The sequence below is a fragment of the Grampus griseus genome (genome assembly GCF_964374135.1).
Source record: "Grampus griseus genome assembly, chromosome: 2".
Taxonomy (NCBI): Eukaryota; Metazoa; Chordata; class Mammalia; order Artiodactyla; family Delphinidae; genus Grampus; species Grampus griseus.
This window is the reverse complement of record NC_139018.1, coordinates 45,222,713-45,242,214: the sequence shown is the minus strand read 5'-3', so window position 1 is coordinate 45,242,214 and position 19,502 is coordinate 45,222,713. Positions and strand designations below refer to the sequence as shown.

At 36.3% G+C, this 19,502-nt stretch overlaps 1 protein-coding gene across 5 annotated transcripts in view; it reads left to right on the top strand.

The window, feature by feature from the left end:
• The window catches only part of KTN1 (kinectin 1), a 118,618-nt gene extending 107,142 nt beyond the window's left edge, over positions 1–11,476 (top strand). For all 5 annotated transcript variants that reach the window (XM_082647631.1, XM_082647630.1, XM_082647629.1 and 2 more), the window contains 4 exons: positions 1,571–1,654; positions 3,670–3,762; positions 4,619–4,739; positions 10,991–11,476. In XM_082647631.1, coding sequence (XP_082503757.1) covers positions 1,571–1,654; positions 3,670–3,762; positions 4,619–4,739; positions 10,991–10,995 — 303 coding nt within the window. In that variant the 3' untranslated portion in view covers positions 10,996–11,476. The remainder of the gene's footprint in view (positions 1–1,570; positions 1,655–3,669; positions 3,763–4,618; positions 4,740–10,990) is intronic.
• Positions 11,477–19,502: the final 8,026 nt, after the last annotated feature.

Here is a 19,502-nt window from a genome sequence, read left to right as displayed (position 1 = left end):
TGCTATACATTGCACAGATTGGTACTGTGATATGCAACAGCTTTAAGTGATATGCTTATCCTGTAATGTGTTTTTTTTTTTTTTTTTTTTGTGGTACGTGGGCCTCTCACTGTTGTGGCCTCTCCCGTTGCGGAGCACAGGCTCCGGATGCGCAGGCTAAGCGGCCATGGCTCACGGGCCCAGCCACTCCGCGGCATGTGGGATCCTCCCGGGCCGGGGCATGAACCCGTGTCCCCTGCATTGGCAGGCGGACTCTGAACCACTGCGCCACCAGGGAAGCCCCTGTAATGTGTTTTTTAAAAACCCACTTCCACCTACAGTTGTTGGAGATTTTACTTTTAACTTTGATGCTTTGTGGCTGACTCCAGTGCAGCATCAAACCCACAGGATTATGGTTGAGTCTCCATTCAGTCTGATGCTCTCTTTGTACATTTTGACCCTTTACTTCTGTCAAGAGGTCATTTTGAGTGATATTTAAAATTTTTTTGCCTTGAGTTTGCAGTCTTCATTTTAATCTTCCTGTTTGCTTTTTGCTCAGGGTAACTGTTGCCACATTTTAAGATATATTAAAATAATTTTGTTTGCTTATACATTGTGTGTTCCTGGGCCAAAGGAATAACCTCTCTGATGTGTGAAATCAGAGTTAAGTAAAGGAGCAAGAACTGAAGCATTTGGGATAGAGTTTCCCAAAATAAAATTTCCAAATGGAATGTCCTGCACTAATTCTCTCTACATGTTCGAAATGTCAGTGTCTTATATTTCCCCCTTTTGGGTTTCCAGAACTGTTTGGAATGCTGTGCCTGTGGGTGAGAGACATAATTAACTTGATGAGTTTAATAAGAAAAAGTTATCTTTTGTCAGTGAGTCCATTTCCCTCATTCTTATGTAATCAGAATAGTTACTAAGAGAACAGTTACTATGTATTAGCTCTAGAGTTTAATAGAGCTTTATAACTGTTTCAACAAGTTGGTTGAGATGTATATATTAAGACATGCCTTGTTGGTATAGTTAGGCCAGTGTGGTCTTGCACTTATCTTTCTAGTGACATCTTAAAGGATGAGTGACATTTAAATTTTTGAAGATTTCATTTTACTGGATTTGTAATCTTCTGTTCAATGTTTTTATTAAAAATATTACACAATTGATTCTTCTTAACTGAACTATATAGGTTAAGAAAGCCTTTAAACATTTAAAAACTAGTAAAATTTCTTATGACTTGCCTTTTAATTTGAAATAAATGTGAATGAACTGCCCTATGAATAGTGAATAGTAATACTTAAAAAAAATAATCTACTGGAATTTGATGGTTTTGTTTTTACATTTGCAGTTTTCTACTCTCAACTCTAGTTGGTTTTGTAGCTTTTCTTATGTTTAGCTTTACAGATTGGAACCTCCACTTCTTAGCTTTTCTGTACATCTGGTGCAGCATATTGGCTAATCCACTGTGCATAATAACTGTTAGCGAGCCCATTCTTTCTCATTCATTCTTCAGTCCTAGAGGTCTCAGCATAATCAAAGAAGGAATCAAAGAAGGATGTGAATTAATTGTGGTGTTCCTGTATTTTTACAGTTAAAGAAGCAGTTAAATGAAACACTTGCAAAACTTAGAACTGAACAAAGTGAAAGACAGAAGGTAGCTGGTGACTTGCATAAGGTAAGACACTGCTTGTCCTGAAGATGCCATATCATCATATTATGTTGTACCTTGAATCTTAAGCAGACATACTGCTAACCCTGGATTCATTCTTTTACATCATTACATTAATTTGTTTATAAATTTAAGCTGTTTGTTATACAGTTACATAATTGGAACTAGACTTCTTGGCTTGTTTTTCCATTCTTAATTCGCTTCTTCATTTCATCATATTTATATAATTAATTGCTTTGTAAAGTGTAGATTAAATTTTGAATTCAGTTGATGTGACTCTTAAAATTGGTTACATCTATATATTTTTTATTGGGATTTGCTTATATAGTCATTTACAAAGTATGTTTCTTTTGATCTTCATGAATGTGAAAGAAGTATATATAGACCTCTGATGTTTCAGAAATTCGTCCCTTTATTTCTTTGTAGAAATATGTTTTTCTTAATCTCACATGTAGATGGGTGATTTTTAGGATTACATTTTTTATTCTTTGCGTTAGGTTGACAAGTTATTTGTAATTCTGTTTTGAGTTTTTTTTTTTTTTTGTGGTACGCGGGCCTCTCACTGTTGTGGCCTCTCCCGTTGCGGAGCACAGGCTCCGGACGCGCAGGCTCAGCAGCCATGGCTCACGGGCCCAGCCACTCCGCGGCATGTGGGGTCTTCCTGGACCGGGGCACGAACCTGTGTCCCCTGCATCGACAGGCGGACTCCCAAACACTGCGCCACCAGGGAAGCCCCTGTTTTGAGATTTTTAATAGTGTAATTCATAAATGCTTTTATCAGAGCTGCTTTAGAGCTAAGATTGTTTATAGCAGATCTAGTCATTAGCAAAACAATTAAATTTGCCACTCTTTTAAAGGTTGAAAGAAATATTTGTTGGTTCTGTATGATTATATCATAATTGTTATGCAAAAGTCTAGGAATCTAGAGTTGCTTCAGATTACTTTGATGTTGTCACCAGTAGATAAAATGTGAACTTAAGAAGTTTCATTAGATTTGAATCCTACTGCTGCCACTTCTGAGCTGTGTGACCATGGGGCAATTATTTGCTCTTTGCAAGTCTCAAGTTTATCTTCTATAAAATGGCATTTACAAGGGCTATTTTGTGAATGAAGATAAATTAAGAATGTGAATTATTAAAAAATCGTTTCAGAACTCTGACTTAGATATATGATACATTGTCAGGATTGAGCAATCTGATTTATATTTTGATAATGTGAATGTTTGATCACTGGACAAAATATAAAACTTGCAGTTTTAGCCTAGCAGTTTATTTTCTCAAGAGGTACTTTAAGGATATTAAACAGGTGCTCAAAGATATGGATATGCCGTGTTATTTGGCATAAAATGGCAACAGTAGTTGAAAGTGAACTGTACCATATCTATGTAATAGAAATACTGTGCAACTCTGAATTGGAAATGCACATAAATATTTATTGACATGTAAAAAGAAAATGCTTCGTCAAACAGCATGTATGTTAAAAGCCCATTTATAGAACATTTTCTACCAATTTTCTGTTAGGACATATATGCACTAAAGAGGGATCTAGACTAGGAGTCAGCAAACTCACAAACTGTTTTAGGATTTGTGGGCCACCTATAGTTTCTTTCATATACTCTTTGTTTTTTTGTCTAGCACGACTCTTTAAAAATGTAAAAACCAATCTTAGCTTGTGAGCTCTACAAAAACAGGCTGTGTGTGGCTAGATTTGGCTGACCTCTGATCTAGACTAATGTTAACCTAAATATCACTGTGCTTATTTCTGCTTTTTATTTCTTTATACATTTTCTGCATTGTTTGAACTTTTTAAAATGGTGAGCATGTGTTTTTATAATCTGGTGGGGGAGAAAGCTATTTGATTTGGGGGAAAAAACGGAACAGGTTGGCTTTACATTGTATTTTGAGAAGAGCTTTAGTTTTGTACAAAATATAATGAGTGTAAGAAAATCACTCATTTTTTTTCTTGTATATATTTATTTATCAGTTGTATTATTCAGAGACTCCATATTGCTTTCCTCACAGGCTCAACAGTCACTGGATCTTATCCAGTCAAAAATAGTAAAAGCTGCTGGAGACACTACTGTTATTGAGAATAGTGATGTTTCCCCAGAAACGGTATGCATTTTCTTTAGCTCCAAATCTCTGCGCTGATTACCTTGTAAATTATGTGAAGAATAAAAAATGTACAGGATCCATTTCTACCTAAAAAAAATGCCTTTTTAATGTGCTTCTATCAATTATGTTGCATTCTTAACTCAAGGTTATTTTTTCTTTGAGGTATCTTATCTGAAATGCAGTGTTCTTATTAATGTTTGTTTTCACTTTAGCTTGGTGAGACATTATTATGTTAATGTTTAGGTTTGTGGTGGAAGGTATTATGGTGTACTGCTTAAGAATGTAGACTCTGCTGCTTGTGTTGAATCCTGGTTCTATTCAGTAGCCGTGTGACTGACTTAGGGGAAACTTTTTATCCTCTCTGTGCTTTAGTTGCTCCATCTGTAAAAGGCAATGATATTAGTACCTATCTTGTAGGATTGTTGAAGGGAATAAATGAATTACTATATAAAACACTTAGAATAGTGGGTAACACTTAAAACAGTGCTTCAAGTTTAGTAAGAGCTCAATATATGTTAACTGTTATTTTTCTGTTGTTATGAATGTACTCTCCTTTGGTTCCTTGCAATTTTTTTTCTGAAAGGAGAAATGGATTTATATCTGATATTCATCGATTCTAGATTTTTCCCTTTGTAACCTAGTGACAACATTTATAACATAACTTTCTTTGATGTAAACTAATTTGCATGCTAGGTAGCAAACCCTATTGCGCTATGTGGTTTTTATTGTCAGTTTTCATATCATCTTTCAGATTTTTTTGTTTGTGTTTAAAACAGCAATAAACTATTTTTGGTTTTGGTTGCAAATGCCTTTTTCTTGTGCTCAGCGTTTTTCATCTCTTCTGTCTTCTTTTTAGGAGTCTTCTGAGAAGGAGACAATGTCTGTAAGTCTAAATCAGACTGTAACACAGTTACAGCAGTTACTTCAGGCAGTAAACAAACAGCTCACAAAGGAGAAAGAACACTATCAGGTATTAGGTAAGAATAACTGAAGTATTACTGTTTGTCTATAGATAATTGACATACTGTGTGTGTGAATGTATGTACAGTGTGTATTTACTTTAAATATAGGAACTCTTGTTACCCTAGTGGAAATATTCCCTCTTTATCTCTCTCAGAACCTCCAAATGACAGCTTTATAGCTTTCTTGGAGTTTTATTTCCATCTTGTACATATTTTTTGGTCTTGTAGCTTGGAGGAGAAAAAAACATACCTTATCTTTTTTTTTTTTTTTTTTAATATGTAAGTTTCATGAGTATAGCATTATACATGTGTACACTGCAAGGTGATCACCACCACAAGACTAGTTACCATCTATAACCATACAGTTGACTTCCTTTTCCCATTTTGTCCACCCTCCAACTCCCTTCCCCTCTGGTAACTACTAAGCTATTCTCTTTTATGAGTTTGTTTTTGTTTTGTCTGTTTGTTTTATTTTAGATTCCACATATGAGTGAAATCATATTGTCTTTCTCCATCTGACTTATTTTACTTAGCATAATACCTCCAAGTTCTAACCATGTTGTTGCAAATGGCAGGATTTCCTTCTTTTTTATGGCCAAGTAGTTCACTCTGTGTGTGTGTGTGTGTGTGTGTGTGTGTGTGTGTGTGTGTGTGTGTGTGTATGTACACATACATACCACATCCACATCTTCTCTATCCATTCATTCATTGGTGGACACTTAGGTTGTTTCCATATCTTGACTATTGTGAATAATGCTGCAGTGAACATATCTTTTCCAATTAGTGTTTTCATGTAAAAACCCTTTTTCTTTGCCTCTTTTGACCTTTTTACAGAACAGACTCATAACTTGTTTACCTAGGTTTTGTTCATTGCCATAATGTCTGCAACTGTTTCTTTAGTTTATCCTGATCTTAGTTCTGGCAAAATATCTGTGTGATTTCTTTTTTTTTTTAATGACTTGGTAAAATAAAGTGACTATAATGTTTTTACTGAGGTAAGATGCTGAACTGAAAATCAAGTCGTCACAGTTTCTTTACATTGGAAGCTGGATTTTATTTAAGTTTGCTGTGGGTAATCAAAGAAATCCATTTTTTAACTCCTGAAGTGAGAGTCTTAAGATAAACAAACCAAGCTATAAAATTTTATTGACCGTATTACCTGGAAATGCATGTTGATTGATTTGATTCCTGGATTTTACCTGTTTCAAGAATGACTTAAGTCACAATGCCTTGGGTAATTAGGGTGTTCTGATACGCACTGAATACTTCAGATATTCTTCTTTTGAAGCTGTTTGTTCTATAATAATCGTGGTGTCCTGGACATGAGTAGGGTGGCCTGTGCAATGCCAGGGGGCAACTCATCACTTAATTGTCCCTTTCAGAACCCAAACTTAAGACTCTTAGGTTATACAAAGGCCTCAGGATAGGTTAGGTGCTCTGGAAAAGTTGGTATGGACCTCCATCTTGGTCACAGGGGCATTCTGTCTCACTTTTGTAGAATGATTGTCCTCTGGCCTGTCTTAGCATACACTCTCCTTTAAAATGCTATTTCAGGTGAGTTACCTCTAAGAAGACTTTTCAAATAAACCCAACTCATTCTTATAACCTGTCAGCAAAAAGAATTATACCTTAATCTTTTATCCTTGGTAAGCTGACCTCTCAGTTGCCTAGAGTTAAATTTCTGCCACCTGACCACTCTTCCCCAAACTAGAAAATAACCTCGTTTCCTGCTTCCCAGGGCAACTTTCCTTCCCACATCTTCAGTCCTGCTTCAGTCCTGAAGTCTACATCTTCAGTCCTCTCCACTCACTGCTTCTGTTCAGTCTTGAAAAATGCTCAAATATATTATTTTAACTTTGCACTTTCTTTAGATTACCACCCTAATTTTTTTACTTCACTGTTTAACAAAGATTCTTAAAAGAAGAAACTATTCTCACAGTCTCATGCTACTAACTACTCCATCTCCTCTAGAATGGCTTCTCTTTCTGCCATTCCGTTGAAACCGTTTTTGCTGAGGTAATTCATTAATGATTTCCTAATTGCTAGAGCTAATACAGGATCATCTTTTGCATATAAGATACTGAAAATAGTTGTGAATTATTCTAAATACGGTGAGGTCAGTCCTTAGGCCTCTGTTTTCTAAGGGAAGGGTTTCGCTTCTGAGAACCTAAAAAATTATAAGATGGCCTGTTACCCTTTGCCTTTAGACCTTGTCAGTAGTATCTCTCCAGCATCTCAAAAGTGTTCTTCAGTATTTTCTTTTTCTTCTCAAACATGTGGTCTGAACCATTTTTGCTTGCCTGTTTCCACATTTGCCTTAATCATATTAAATTTGAGACTTACACTGATCATTGGTAGTAACACTTTTATTTTTCCAGACTTTTTTCTTCCTAATTTATAAAAATGTAGTGTGTAATTTGTTAAAAGAAATACATATACCCTGGCAACACAGCTGAACTGTTGTTTAGCAGACAGCTCACCTAAGTGATAGGTAACTCAGCATTCTTTTGTTAGCTGATGAACTTAATTTCAAATTTGGCAAGTGAAAGGGCGGTTGAGTGGTCAGCAGTGTATCATGAAAGATAGATGGATTGTATGAAGCTAGAGGTCCACCAGCACTTGAGAACTCTCTCCTTGCATAGGTTCTAGCCAGCACTGACAGTGATAACCCCTCCTTAGGGATCTCTTGGTTCCCACAGCTCTTCTTTATGCCCTTTAAATGTTTGTGTTACCCTCGAGTTTTTAACTTCAGCCATCATTTTTGCTCAGTGTATTCTCCCTCTTGTCAACTCTTTTAAAATTACTACCAGATAATTAAATTGGAAATACAGATTTCTTAATCATCAGAATTTATAGGTTAATGTCTGATGTCAAGAATCTTTTTTTCTTCCCTGCTTTATTTAGGTATATGTTATTACTGTTTTTTTTTTTTTTTTAATTAAAGCATAGTTAATTTACAATGTTGTTTTAGTTTCTGGTGTACAGCAAAGTGATTTAGTTATATATATACATATATATATATTCTTTTTCATATTCTTTTCCATATAGTTTATTACAAGATATTGAATATTCAATATGTTGAATATTGAACCTTATTGAATAAGGTTCCCTGTGCTATACAGTAGAACCTTGTTGTTTATCTTGTTTTATATATAGTAGTTTGTATCTGCTAATCTCAAACTCCCAGTTTATCCCTCCCCCAGCCCCCTTTCCCCTTTGATAACCATGTTTATTTTCTATGTCTGTGAGTCTGTTTCTGCTTTGTAAATAAGTTCATTTGTGTTATATTTTAGATTCCACATATAAGTGATATCATATGGTATTTGTCTTTCTCTTTCTGACTTACTTCACTTAGTATGATAATCTCTAGTTGCATCCATGTTGCTGCAAATGGCATTATTTCATTCTATTTTATGGCCAAGTAATATTCCATTGTATGTATATACTACGTCTTCTTGTTGATGGACACTTAGGTTGCTTCCATGTCTTGGCTCTTGTAAATAGTGCCTCTGTGAACATTGGGGTGCATGTATTTTTAATTAGAGTTTTCTTCAGCTGTATGACCAGGAGTGGGATTGGCATATGGTAACTCTATTTTTAGGTTTTTGAAGAACCTCCATACTGTTTTCCATAGTGGCTGCACCAATTTACCTTCCTACCAGGAATCTTACTTCTTTTTAGTATATACTACAAGTACATATGAATTGTTTAAGATAATGCTGTACATTTTCAGTAAGAGAAAAGCTATTTTTAAAAGACAAAAATGAGAGAGATGATGTATAGTAATTTAGTTTTCGAAATCCTAATACACAGAACTTAGCCTTTCTTTGAGTTGTAGGGGCATTTGTCTTGCGCCCTTAATTTGTAAAACATTAACCCTTCTTTTCTTCTGGAAGTCTTCCTGCTCATCTGCTATCCTTCTCTCCCCACCCCTGCCACCTCCCCAAACAGAAGGCTGTCATCCGCCTGTCCCCCTTTTAATTAAGGTAATTGTTTTTGTAGCTTTGGATTGTTAACAGTAGTATTTTGTAGTATACTTTTTTGTTTCCAGATACCTACTTTTTCTTGAGTTTCATATCTGCCTGGCTTCTAAGTGTTCCAAGTGTATGTCCGACTATATCAGAAAACTTTATCACCCCATGTCTTAGTCTGTTTGGGCTGCTATAAAAAAAAACCCATACATTGGGTGGCTTAAGCAGCAGACATTTATTTTTCACATTTCTGGAGGCTGGGGAGTCTAAGATCAAGGCACCGGTAGGTTCTGTCAAGTGAGACCCACTTCCTGGTTTAAAGATGGCCATTTTCTTTCTGTGTCCTCACATGGCAAAAGGGGCAAGGGAGCTCTCTGGGGTCCTTTTTAAAAGGGCACTAATCCCATTCATGACAGTGGAATCTCCTAAAGACCCCACTTCCAAATACCATTACATGGGAGTTAGAATCTCAACATAGGAATTTCGGGGGATGGGGGAGACACAAACATTCAGACTATAACACCCAGGATCTTTTACCTTGGAACCTGTTAGTGGAATCATGTGGAAGGAGGCTGATGATTTTAACAGCTGACACTTCATGAATGTGCCTCTAAGAACGAACATGCTTCTAACACATGGTCATTCATTTAAATTTTCACAACAACCCAATGCAGTAGATAGATAGGGATGATGGTGATGATGATGATGATTAATATTATTACTTATTTTTTTATTCCCATTTTACAGCAGACCCAAAGAAGTTCTGTAAGTTGCCCAAAGTCACACAGCTAGTAACTGGGTGAGCTGGGATTTAAATTAAGGTGGTCTGGGCCTAGGCCCTGTGCTCTTAATCTGCACTTTTCTTCTCCCTAATTCAAGCACTATGTGCTCTGATCCTTGTCACAGCTTTCCTTTCTCCTTATTCTGTCTAATCCTTTATTGCCAGCTTCTTATAGTTTCTTCCTTCAGTTCTGGCTTTTTCCTAAAGTTGGTAATTTGGTTTGTCAGTATTGAATTGGAGAGGCTCTTGAAGTTATCCAGGAAAAACTGAGGTGAAATTTTGTGTATGTGTTTTGTATATATGTGTCCTTCTTACTCCCTTTAACAAATAGATTCTTTCATGATACAGTTTTCTCTTGTTTCTGAAAGGAAAAAGTTCTTTTTTGGTGCTATTGGAGTGTAAGAGTTAATGTTTCAGACAAAAACTAGCTTTTATTTCTACACTTTACACTTGACTGTCATATGGATCAGGTTTTCATTTTGTGTAATGTGTTTACACAGCACTTCTTAGTTTAATGTACCAGTGGGCTATGTAGACTTTCTGATTAGCTGTTAATCTTGTCTTAATTAGAGAACATGATAGCCAGTGATAACTTTGTTTTTTAACTTTCTAATTGCTTCTTTTCCCCTCAACTTTCTAATTTTGAAAAATTTCACACTTAATGAAAAGTTGAAAGGATATATAGTGTATAACACTGACACCCTTCAGCTACTTCATCTCTTTATTTGTGTATACATATTTTGTTGATGTCAACACATTTGAAAGTAACTTTCAGATAATATGACATTTTACCCCTAAGCACTTAAGTATGTATCTCTTAAGAACAAAGACATTCTCTTACAAATCCATAGTATCACTGTCACATCCAAAAAGACCAGAACAGTAGCTCTAATATCATCCATTTTAAAGCCCATATTTGTGTCCCCACTTATACCCGAAATATCTTTTTAGCTATTTTTTCCAAACCAGGATCCAGTCAGACTTCACATGTTGTGTATGGTTAAGTCCTTTTAATCTCTTTAATGGCTTTTGAAGTTTAATTTCTTTAGTCATTTTATCTGACTTGGAAAGCTTCAAAAGACCTTAGAAAATCTCTGTCTGAAGCTTCAATTATTTATTCACCGGGGGAGAGTTGTAAATTTCAGTTTCTTTCCAGTGCTGCTCACTCACCTTATTAGCTTTACAGTCTCTTGAGTAGAACAGTAATACAAATGGATTCCCAATGTTGTTCTCTTAAATGTTTTCTAAATAGGATTTTTAAATCCCTGTATTATTCTCAGTTTGGTCTGAGATTTTGGTTCACATATTTAAAAATCCACCTTCAGAAGCTCCTTCTGAATCCTGAGATTTTTCTCTTATTTTTGATTACCATCAGTATTAATTGTTCTGATCTTAGTTGAAAAGGCCATGCTAGATCAAATGGCATATGTACTTTTGGTATTTGACAGATGTCTTCTGATTGCCTTTTGTTTCTTTGTTTTAAAATGAATTTCTTTCTTTCTGATCTTTTACAGAGTGAAGTAATTGGGAAACTGTTCATTCAAGGATAACAGAAGGCATTGTATTATATTTTGCCAAATTAAAGCCTTATTTATGTTTTCACCCTTTCTACTTTGTCAGAAACACTGAACAGAGTTTTGTCTTTTCTAATCCTTGTTAGACTACTGATTTAAAGAGAGAGAAAAAAAGCCAACTCTGTAGACACCTTCAGAGTTTAGTTTTATAATAAAAACTGTTTGAATAATTAGACCTTTACATTCCTGAAAATAAAATAAACATGTAATCTTGTATCTTATTTTGCTCAATAAAATTGTTCAGAAGATCAAAAGTGGTAAAGACAATGTAAAATTTAACATTTTAATACAGATGTTGTACACTGTTTTACTTAACATTTTGGGGAGCAACTGCCTCTGACTTCAACTCAAGAAAACACTTTTTGTTGCTAATGTAATCGGTTTTTGTAATGACGTCAGCAAATAAAGGGATGCTTATTATTCAAACTGGTTTTGATTTTCGTTGAGCTTTAACAGATTTCATTAGCACTTAGATCAACATAATTTAGAGCACAATCATTAATTGCAACTTCAGACAGGGTAGGTTTGTTGCTTGTACACCTTCTCTAACTAGAGCTCTGGGTCTTCTCTGTGGTTCTGTGCAAGGTAAACTGTGTCCTGAAGGTAGTGTGGGTTACAGAAAGGATGGGGCAAGTATTTAGGGTTTCAGACCTACCACCCCTGCTTCAGGTAGAAGAGCTTTACTTTATTTTTACTATTACTATTATTATTTTAAGTAATGATTAACTTTTTTGTTTCCTTCTTATCAGACACTTTTACACAGTTTACATATGTTACCTTTTTTGTTGTTTGAACATGTTGATAACATATGTTATCTTTTTTTTCTTTTTCTTTTTTAATAATTGGCTGAAAACACTGAGTGCTCAGATGCTAAATAACCATTGACAAATGTCTTATGCCACTGAGTATTAAAGTACCTGCTATACCATATGGTGGCCTCCTTGCTGTTTCAGCCATGCTTCTACCATGGGGCCTTTCCACTTTCTGTTCTTTCTGCTACAGCTCTCTTCTCTTGGGTGTCAGTCTTGGCTGCTTCGCTCACCATCATGAAATCTGCTTAAATGTCACCTTTTTCATCGGGTCTTGACTACTCAGTATTCCCCCTGCCTCCCTATCTGCCTACCTGTCTTGGTCTATAACGTTAACAGTCCTCCAGTATATACTTGGTCATTCCCTATACCCCTCCCTACCAGAAAGTAAGCTCCAGGAGGGCAGGAACCATCTCTTTTGTTCCTTGCTTTATCCCCAGCCCTGAGAAAGTACCTGACACTTAATTGTGCTCAAATACTTAAATGAATGAATGGGTGAAGTTCATCTTTATTATTTATTTATTTTTTTGGCCACACTGCATGGCTTGTGGGATCTTAGTTCCCCGACCAGGGATCGAACCCGGGCCTGGCAGTGAAAGTGCCAAGTCCTAACCTCCGCACCACCAGGGAATTCCCGAAATTCATTTTTATACCTTGAGGATTATCTAAAGTGGTGCCTTCACCATATAGCGCGTGCACCAAATAGTATTTCTAAAGTATAGAGAGAGAAACTGAAGAAGCTGCTCATGGCCATTGGTAACTGGACTGGGAATTTGGGCTACCCCAGGCCGTGACTGCTTTCAGCAAACCACTAGGAAATTGGTCTGAAGGCCAGCCAGATGCCATATCATCGTCGTCTCTTTTTCCTTTGCCATTGCCTATAAAGGTACTCATGTCTCTGCCTTCTGAAAAAAGCAAACAAATCCCACTTTCCATCTTACAGCCTCTTCTTGGTATTTTTTTTTTATAAATTTATTTATTTATTTTTGGCTGCATTGGGTCTTTGTTGCTGCACGCGGGATGTCTCAGTTGCAGTGAGCGGGGGCTACTCTTCATTATGGTGCGTGGGCTTCTCACTGCAGTGGCCTCTCTTGTTGCGGAGCACAGGCTCCAGGCGTGTGGGCCTCAGTGTGGCCCACGGTCTCCAGAGCACAGGCTCAGTAGCCGTGGCACACGGAGTTGCTCCATTGCATGTGAGATCTTCCCGGAGCAGGACTTGAACCAGTGTCCCCTGCATTGGCAAGCAGCCTCCCAACCACTGCACCACCAGGGAAGTCCTTCTTGCTATTCTTGCTCAGAACAACTGTGTAACTGTATTATTTTTCAACCTCCTTATATGTTTGAATTAAAAAAAAAATTGCAAGAGATTTTGAGGACTCAGTCTTAATCTCTGATTAATTTCTGTTCCCTCCCTCAACATCCCAACCAAATATGTGTTCATCTTTTTGCCTCTGAAGTGGCGGGAAGTTCACAATTAGGTACAATTGTAATTGTTAATGGTTATTAAGTTACTGTATTGAAAGTTGTGTTCCTGTTACTCACATCGGTTTGTCCTACTTCCTTACTCCAGAATCACATAGGAAAAGCGTACCATACTCCCATTCAGTTATTCTTCAAATATGCCAAGATAGCCCATGTTCTCTGAAGTCCATTCCCCTCTAGGTTAAGTATCCCCAGTTCCTTAGTTACCCTGAATGATGGAAGGCTAAACTAGCCTACTTGTCTCATCCATCCCCAGCTGTCTACCCTTCCCCAGTGTCCTATAGGCAGATCGCTGGGAGAGGATGGGAGCATCAAAAGAGAGGTCATCTGTGTCCTCAGTCTCTAGTGGCCCCTCTTGCCACTGTTAACAGCCAATTGAGGCAGGAAGCAAGCCCTGAGAATATTTCTCAGTTTGGGGAGTGACTACAGGGAGGGAGAATGACCCTTATGCCACTGAGTATTAAGGTACCTGCTATGCCATATGGGGGCCTCCTTGCTGTTTCAGCCATGCTTCTACCATGGGGCCTTTCCACTCAGCTGTAGTTGAGAGCAGACATCGTGATCCCTAGAAAGAACGGAGAGATGTGGAAGGGAGGAGTGGCGGGATGCCTGAGAAGCAGGCTATACCCTTCAGTTTGGTGTAGTAAAACTAGTACATTTCTGGCAGGTCAGTGACACTGTGTAAGGCTTGAGCACCTTGTAAGTGTTCACCCCAGCCGCCACAGGGCAGCACCTGTATTGCCCATAGAGGGTTAGAGCCAGGACCAGATTTTCACATGTCTTGCATCCCAGGACGAATCATATATGGGCATCTGCCACTTGTGAGACCTGCCCTAGATGGCGTGTACAGGAGGAACAGTGATCACCAGAAGGGGGCTGCATTTGCACCCTCGATTGAGTAGAGATGTTTGTCCTTTGACCCCATTCATCATCTGGGTCCCCAGAGAAGGGAGGGCAAAGGAGGAGTTAAAGAACAGTCTCCTCCCTGTTGCTGCCACTGACCTAGACTTGGATTAGCTGAAGTTACAGGACAGCTGTGGGATCTGCTCAGGTTGTGCTTAAGAGAAGAAGGAGGTGCTGCACAAAGACCGTGCTTGGGAAAATGAGGCCAAATCCAGGCAGTTCTACCAACTGATTGATAGATTTTTCTCTTTCTTCTTGACTCAGTTTTTGTCATTTGTGTTTTCCTCAGAAATTGGGCAATTTCATATTCATTGGTGGAATTCTATTATGACAGTTAACACATTAATCACTTATACAACCTACCACATGCCAGACATTTTTAAAGCACTTTACTTGCGTTAACTCATTTAATCCTCACCAGAATTTATTGAAGGGGTGCTTTTATCAACATCTCCATTTTATAAATAAGGAAATTGAGGCACGGGGGGACAATTAAACAAGGTCTCACAGCTACTGACTGGAGGAACTAGGATTCAATCCTCCAACTTAAGCCTTCTGGCTTGCTTCTTTTATTGGCTCATTTGTATATATATATATTCACACACATATATATATATGTATGTGTGTGTAATTATGTATATAATTTAAAAAAATACTTTTTTTAATTAAACCTGTTTGTTCCTGATGTTATTGTACCTTCTCATTTTCTCTTGACTGTACTTTCCAAGGGATCTTCAACCTCAGTGGTTCTCAGAACTGTGGTCTGCAGTGCTCTGGGCATCGCCGGGGTCCTTTCTAGAATTCCAAAAGGTCAAAACTACTTTGATAATACTAAGATGCTATTTGCCTTTTTCGCTGATGGTGTTAAAACAAGTAGATAAAATTGCTGGTGCTTCAACAAGGATCAAAGCAGTGGTTCCAAACTGTGTTAGTAGTTACTGTATTTTCACCACTATTCACTCCCAGTAAAGACAATATTGGATTCACTTAAGAATGTCTTTTCTGATGAGATCAGTAGTGGTAATAATGAATGTGCTTTTTTGGTATATATAATGAAATGTGTCAACGTTTGGAAGATCTGCATAACTCAGTGAACCAGTATTTTCCAAATGACCAATACACAATGTTATAAAATCAGGCTTGGGTAAAAGATTCATTCAAAGAACAAGACAAACTAATGGATTTTAATGTAACAGAGTATAAAAAGTTCATTGATAGGGTTTCAGACTCTACATCATGATTAATCTTTAAGAAATTGCCATGTGTTGAGTTTTGCTGTGTCAAACAATATCAACAGTTACCTGAAATGGCTACTTCTCTGTTTTCCAGTGACATATCTGCATGGGGCCATATTTTCTTCATATACTTCAACCAAAACTACCTGTCACAACAGATTGAATGTAGAAACAGTTGTCTTCTATTGAGCCATATGTTAAAGAAATTTGCAAACATGTAAAGCAATGCCAGTCTTCTCACTACATCTTTTTGGTTTGTTTGTTTTGGAAAATGAAGTTATATTTCACGAGAACCTATTATGATTTTAAAGTAAACTTTAAAATGAGCGTTTATAATTTTTCTTGGCTTTAACTTCTATTACATTGAATATTAATAGAAATAACCGAAGAGCTTTTAAAAGTGTAAAGGAGTTCTGAGAAGAAAAATTTGATGGCTACTGGTCTAGCATATTGTTTTTTTCCAACAGTTTTTAAAATTATACTAGGCAGTTCTATCAGCGCTTCTTGTTGTATTTTGTCTTATGTTTAATTCATATGTGGTCTATCATTTTCAGTCTTTTTACTTTCTTTGCATTTATTTTGTTGCACTTTGCCAACTTCTTGTCTTTAAATGTTAATTCCTTTATTTTCAGTTTTTCTTATTTTCTAATTCCTTTCAGAGGCTGTAAGTTTTCCTCTGGACTTATTTGCATCCCACAGATTTTGATATGTGGGGATTTTGCTGTCTTTCAGTTCTTATAATCATGAATATTTCAGATACACAAGATCATGAAAAAATAATAGAAAAAAACCCCGTGTACCCCACTCAATATCAAATATTAACATTTTGTCATATTTGCTTGAGTTTTTTTTTTTTTTTAATAAAAGGAACAAAACAGTTGATACAGATGAAGCATCTTGTATACCTCTCCCTGATCCCATTTCCCTCCCTTTCCAGAGGTAGGCACTGCCCTGAAGGTAATGTTTATCATTTAATTTTTTTTGAAGTATAGTTAATTTACAATATTGCGTTTTAGGTGTACAGCATAGTGATTCAGTATTTTTGCGGATTATATTCCATTATAGGTTATTACAAGATAATGGGTATACTTCCCTGTGCTGTACAGTATATCCTTGTTGCTTATCTATCGATATTTTAAATATAGTAGATTGTATCTGCTAATCTCATACCCCTAATTTGACCCTCCCCACTTCCCTTTGGTAACCACAAGTTTGTTTTCTGTATCTGTTGAGTCTGATTCTATTTTGCATAGGCATTCATTTGTATTACTTTTTAGATTTCACGTACAGATGATATATAGCGTATGTCTTTGTCTGACTTATTTAACTAAGCATAATATTCTCTAGGTCCATCCATGTTGCTGCAAATGGCAGTAGTTCATTCCTTTTTTATGGCTGAGTAATATTCCACCCCCCCCCCCACATCTTTTAATCCAATTATCTGTTGATGGGCACTTGGGTTGCTTCCATGTCTTGGCTATTTTACATAGTGCTATGAACATTTGGGTGTATATATCTTTTCAAATTAGTGTTTTCATTTTTTCTGAATATGTACCCAGGAGTGGAATTGCTAGATCATATGGTAGTTCTATTTTTAGTTTCTTAAGGAAGCTTCATACTGTTTTCCATGGTGGCTGCACCAATTTCCATTCCCTCAACAGTGTACAAGGGTTCCCTTTTCTCCACATCCTCTCCAATATTTGTTATTTGCAGACTTTTTGACAATGGCCATTCCAATAGGTGTGAAGTGGTATCTCATTGTGGTTTTGATTTGCATTTCTCTAATGCCTACCATCTTTTCATGCTCCTGTTAGCCATCTGTATGTCTTCTTTGGAGAAATGTCTATTCAGGCCTTCTGCCCATTTTTTGATTGAGTTATTTGCTTTTTTTGATGTTGAGTTGTATGAGCTGTTTATATATTTTGGATATTAACCCCTTGTCAGTTGCATCATTTCCAAATACTTTCTCCCATTCAGTAGGTTGTCTTTTCATTTTGTTGATGATTTCCTTTGCTGTGCAAAAGCTTTTAAGTTTAATTAGGTACCGTTTATTTTTCCTTTTATTTCTTTTGCCTTAGGAGACCAATACAAGAAAATATTGCTACAATTTATGTCAAAGAGTATTCCACCTATGTTCTCTTCTAGGAGTTTTATGGTTTCAGGTCTTAGGTTTAGGTCTTCAAAGCATTTTGAGTTTATTTTTTAAGAAGGTGTGAGGGAATGCTCTAATCTCATTATCTCACATGTAGCTGTCCAGTTTTCCCAGAACCACTCGTTGAAGAGACTGTGTATATTCTTGCCTCTTTTGTTGTACATTAATTGTAGGTGTCTGAGTTTATTTCTGGGCTCTCTGTTCTGTTGTTCTATGTGTCTGGTTTTGTGCCAATACCAGGCTAATCTGATTTTTTAAAAAAATTTTTGTGTCACCACAGAGGAGTTTGCGCAACTTAAAAAAATTTTTTTATTGAAGTATAGTTGATTTGTGTTAGTTTCAGGTGTACAGCAAAGTGATTCACTTATACATACATATATATTTGTTTTTTTCAGATTCTTTTCCCTTATAACTTATTACAAAATATTGAGTATAGTTCCTTGTGCTATACAGTAGGTCCTTGTTGGTTATCTATTTTATATATAGTAGTATGTATATGTATTTTGATTACTGTAGCTTTGTAGTAGAGTCTGAATACTGGGAGGGTTATACCTCCAGCTTTGTTCTTTTTTCTCAAGGTTGCTTTGGCAATTCTGGGTCTTTTGTGGTTCCATATATTAAATTTTAGGATTATTTGTTCCAGTTCTGTGAAAAATGTCATGGGTATTTTGACAGGGGTTGCATTAAATTTGGAGATTGCAGGATATCTTTCCATTTCTTTGAATCTTCAGTATCCTTCATCACTGTTTTATAGTTTTCACAGTATAGGTCTTTAACTTCCTTGGTTAAGTTTATTCCTAGGTATTTTAATATTTTTTGATGTAATTTTAAAAGGGATTTTTTTTATTTTCCCTTTTTGATATTTCATTATTAGTATATAGAAGTGCAACAGATTTTTATATATTAATCTTGTATCCTACAACCATGCTGAATTCATTTATTCTAATAGTTTTGTGGTGTGTTTATCACTTAATTTCATGTTGTTATATGATTAATACATATACATGTATCCAAGAAACAACATGTAATAGTGTTTTGCATGTTTTAAACTTTATATAAATTATTCTGTCATTTGCTTTATTAGCTTAATATTAGTTTTAAAATTCATACATGCAGCTTTTATTCATTCATTTTTAACTATGGATATGCCACAGCTTATTTGTACATACCTCTGATGATAAACATTTATCACCAATTTAAAAAATTTTGTGTTAACTTTTCTTTTGATTTCCTTTAAGCTAAGAGATTATTTTTTTGAGCATGTGTATTTTCCACATCATGGATTTTTAAAGTATTGTTTTTGAATATTATTGCATTTGAGTCCGTGAACATGACCTGTATGACATGTCATGTTTGTTTGTTTTTTGTTTGTTTTTCTCCTTAATATGTGGAGACTTCAGAAGAAAGAAAAATTGTAAACCAAAAATATTATTTAGTTTTGGTTTAAAATAAAAGAGGTTATCTGCAAGAATGCTAAGCTTTGGCAGGAAATGATTTTATCTGTGGAGTAGTTTGAATTTTCACATTACTTTGCCAGGCTGTTTGTTATCCTCTTCTGTTAGAAAATGAGAGCCATGGGGAATATTTATTTTCCGGTGACCTCAGGAACACAGGAAACAGAGTTAAACAGGTGGGGAGGGACTTCCCTGGTGGTGTAGTGGTTAAGAATCCGCCTGTCGAAACCCTCAAGAAAGTAGGCATAGAGGGAACTTATCTCAACATAATAAAGTCCCTGTATGACAAACCCACAGCCAACATTGTCCTCAATGGTGAAAAACTGAAACCATTTCCACTAAGATCAGGGACAAGACAAGGCTGCCCACTCTCACCACTATTATTCAACATAGTTTTGGAAGTTTTAGCCACAGCAA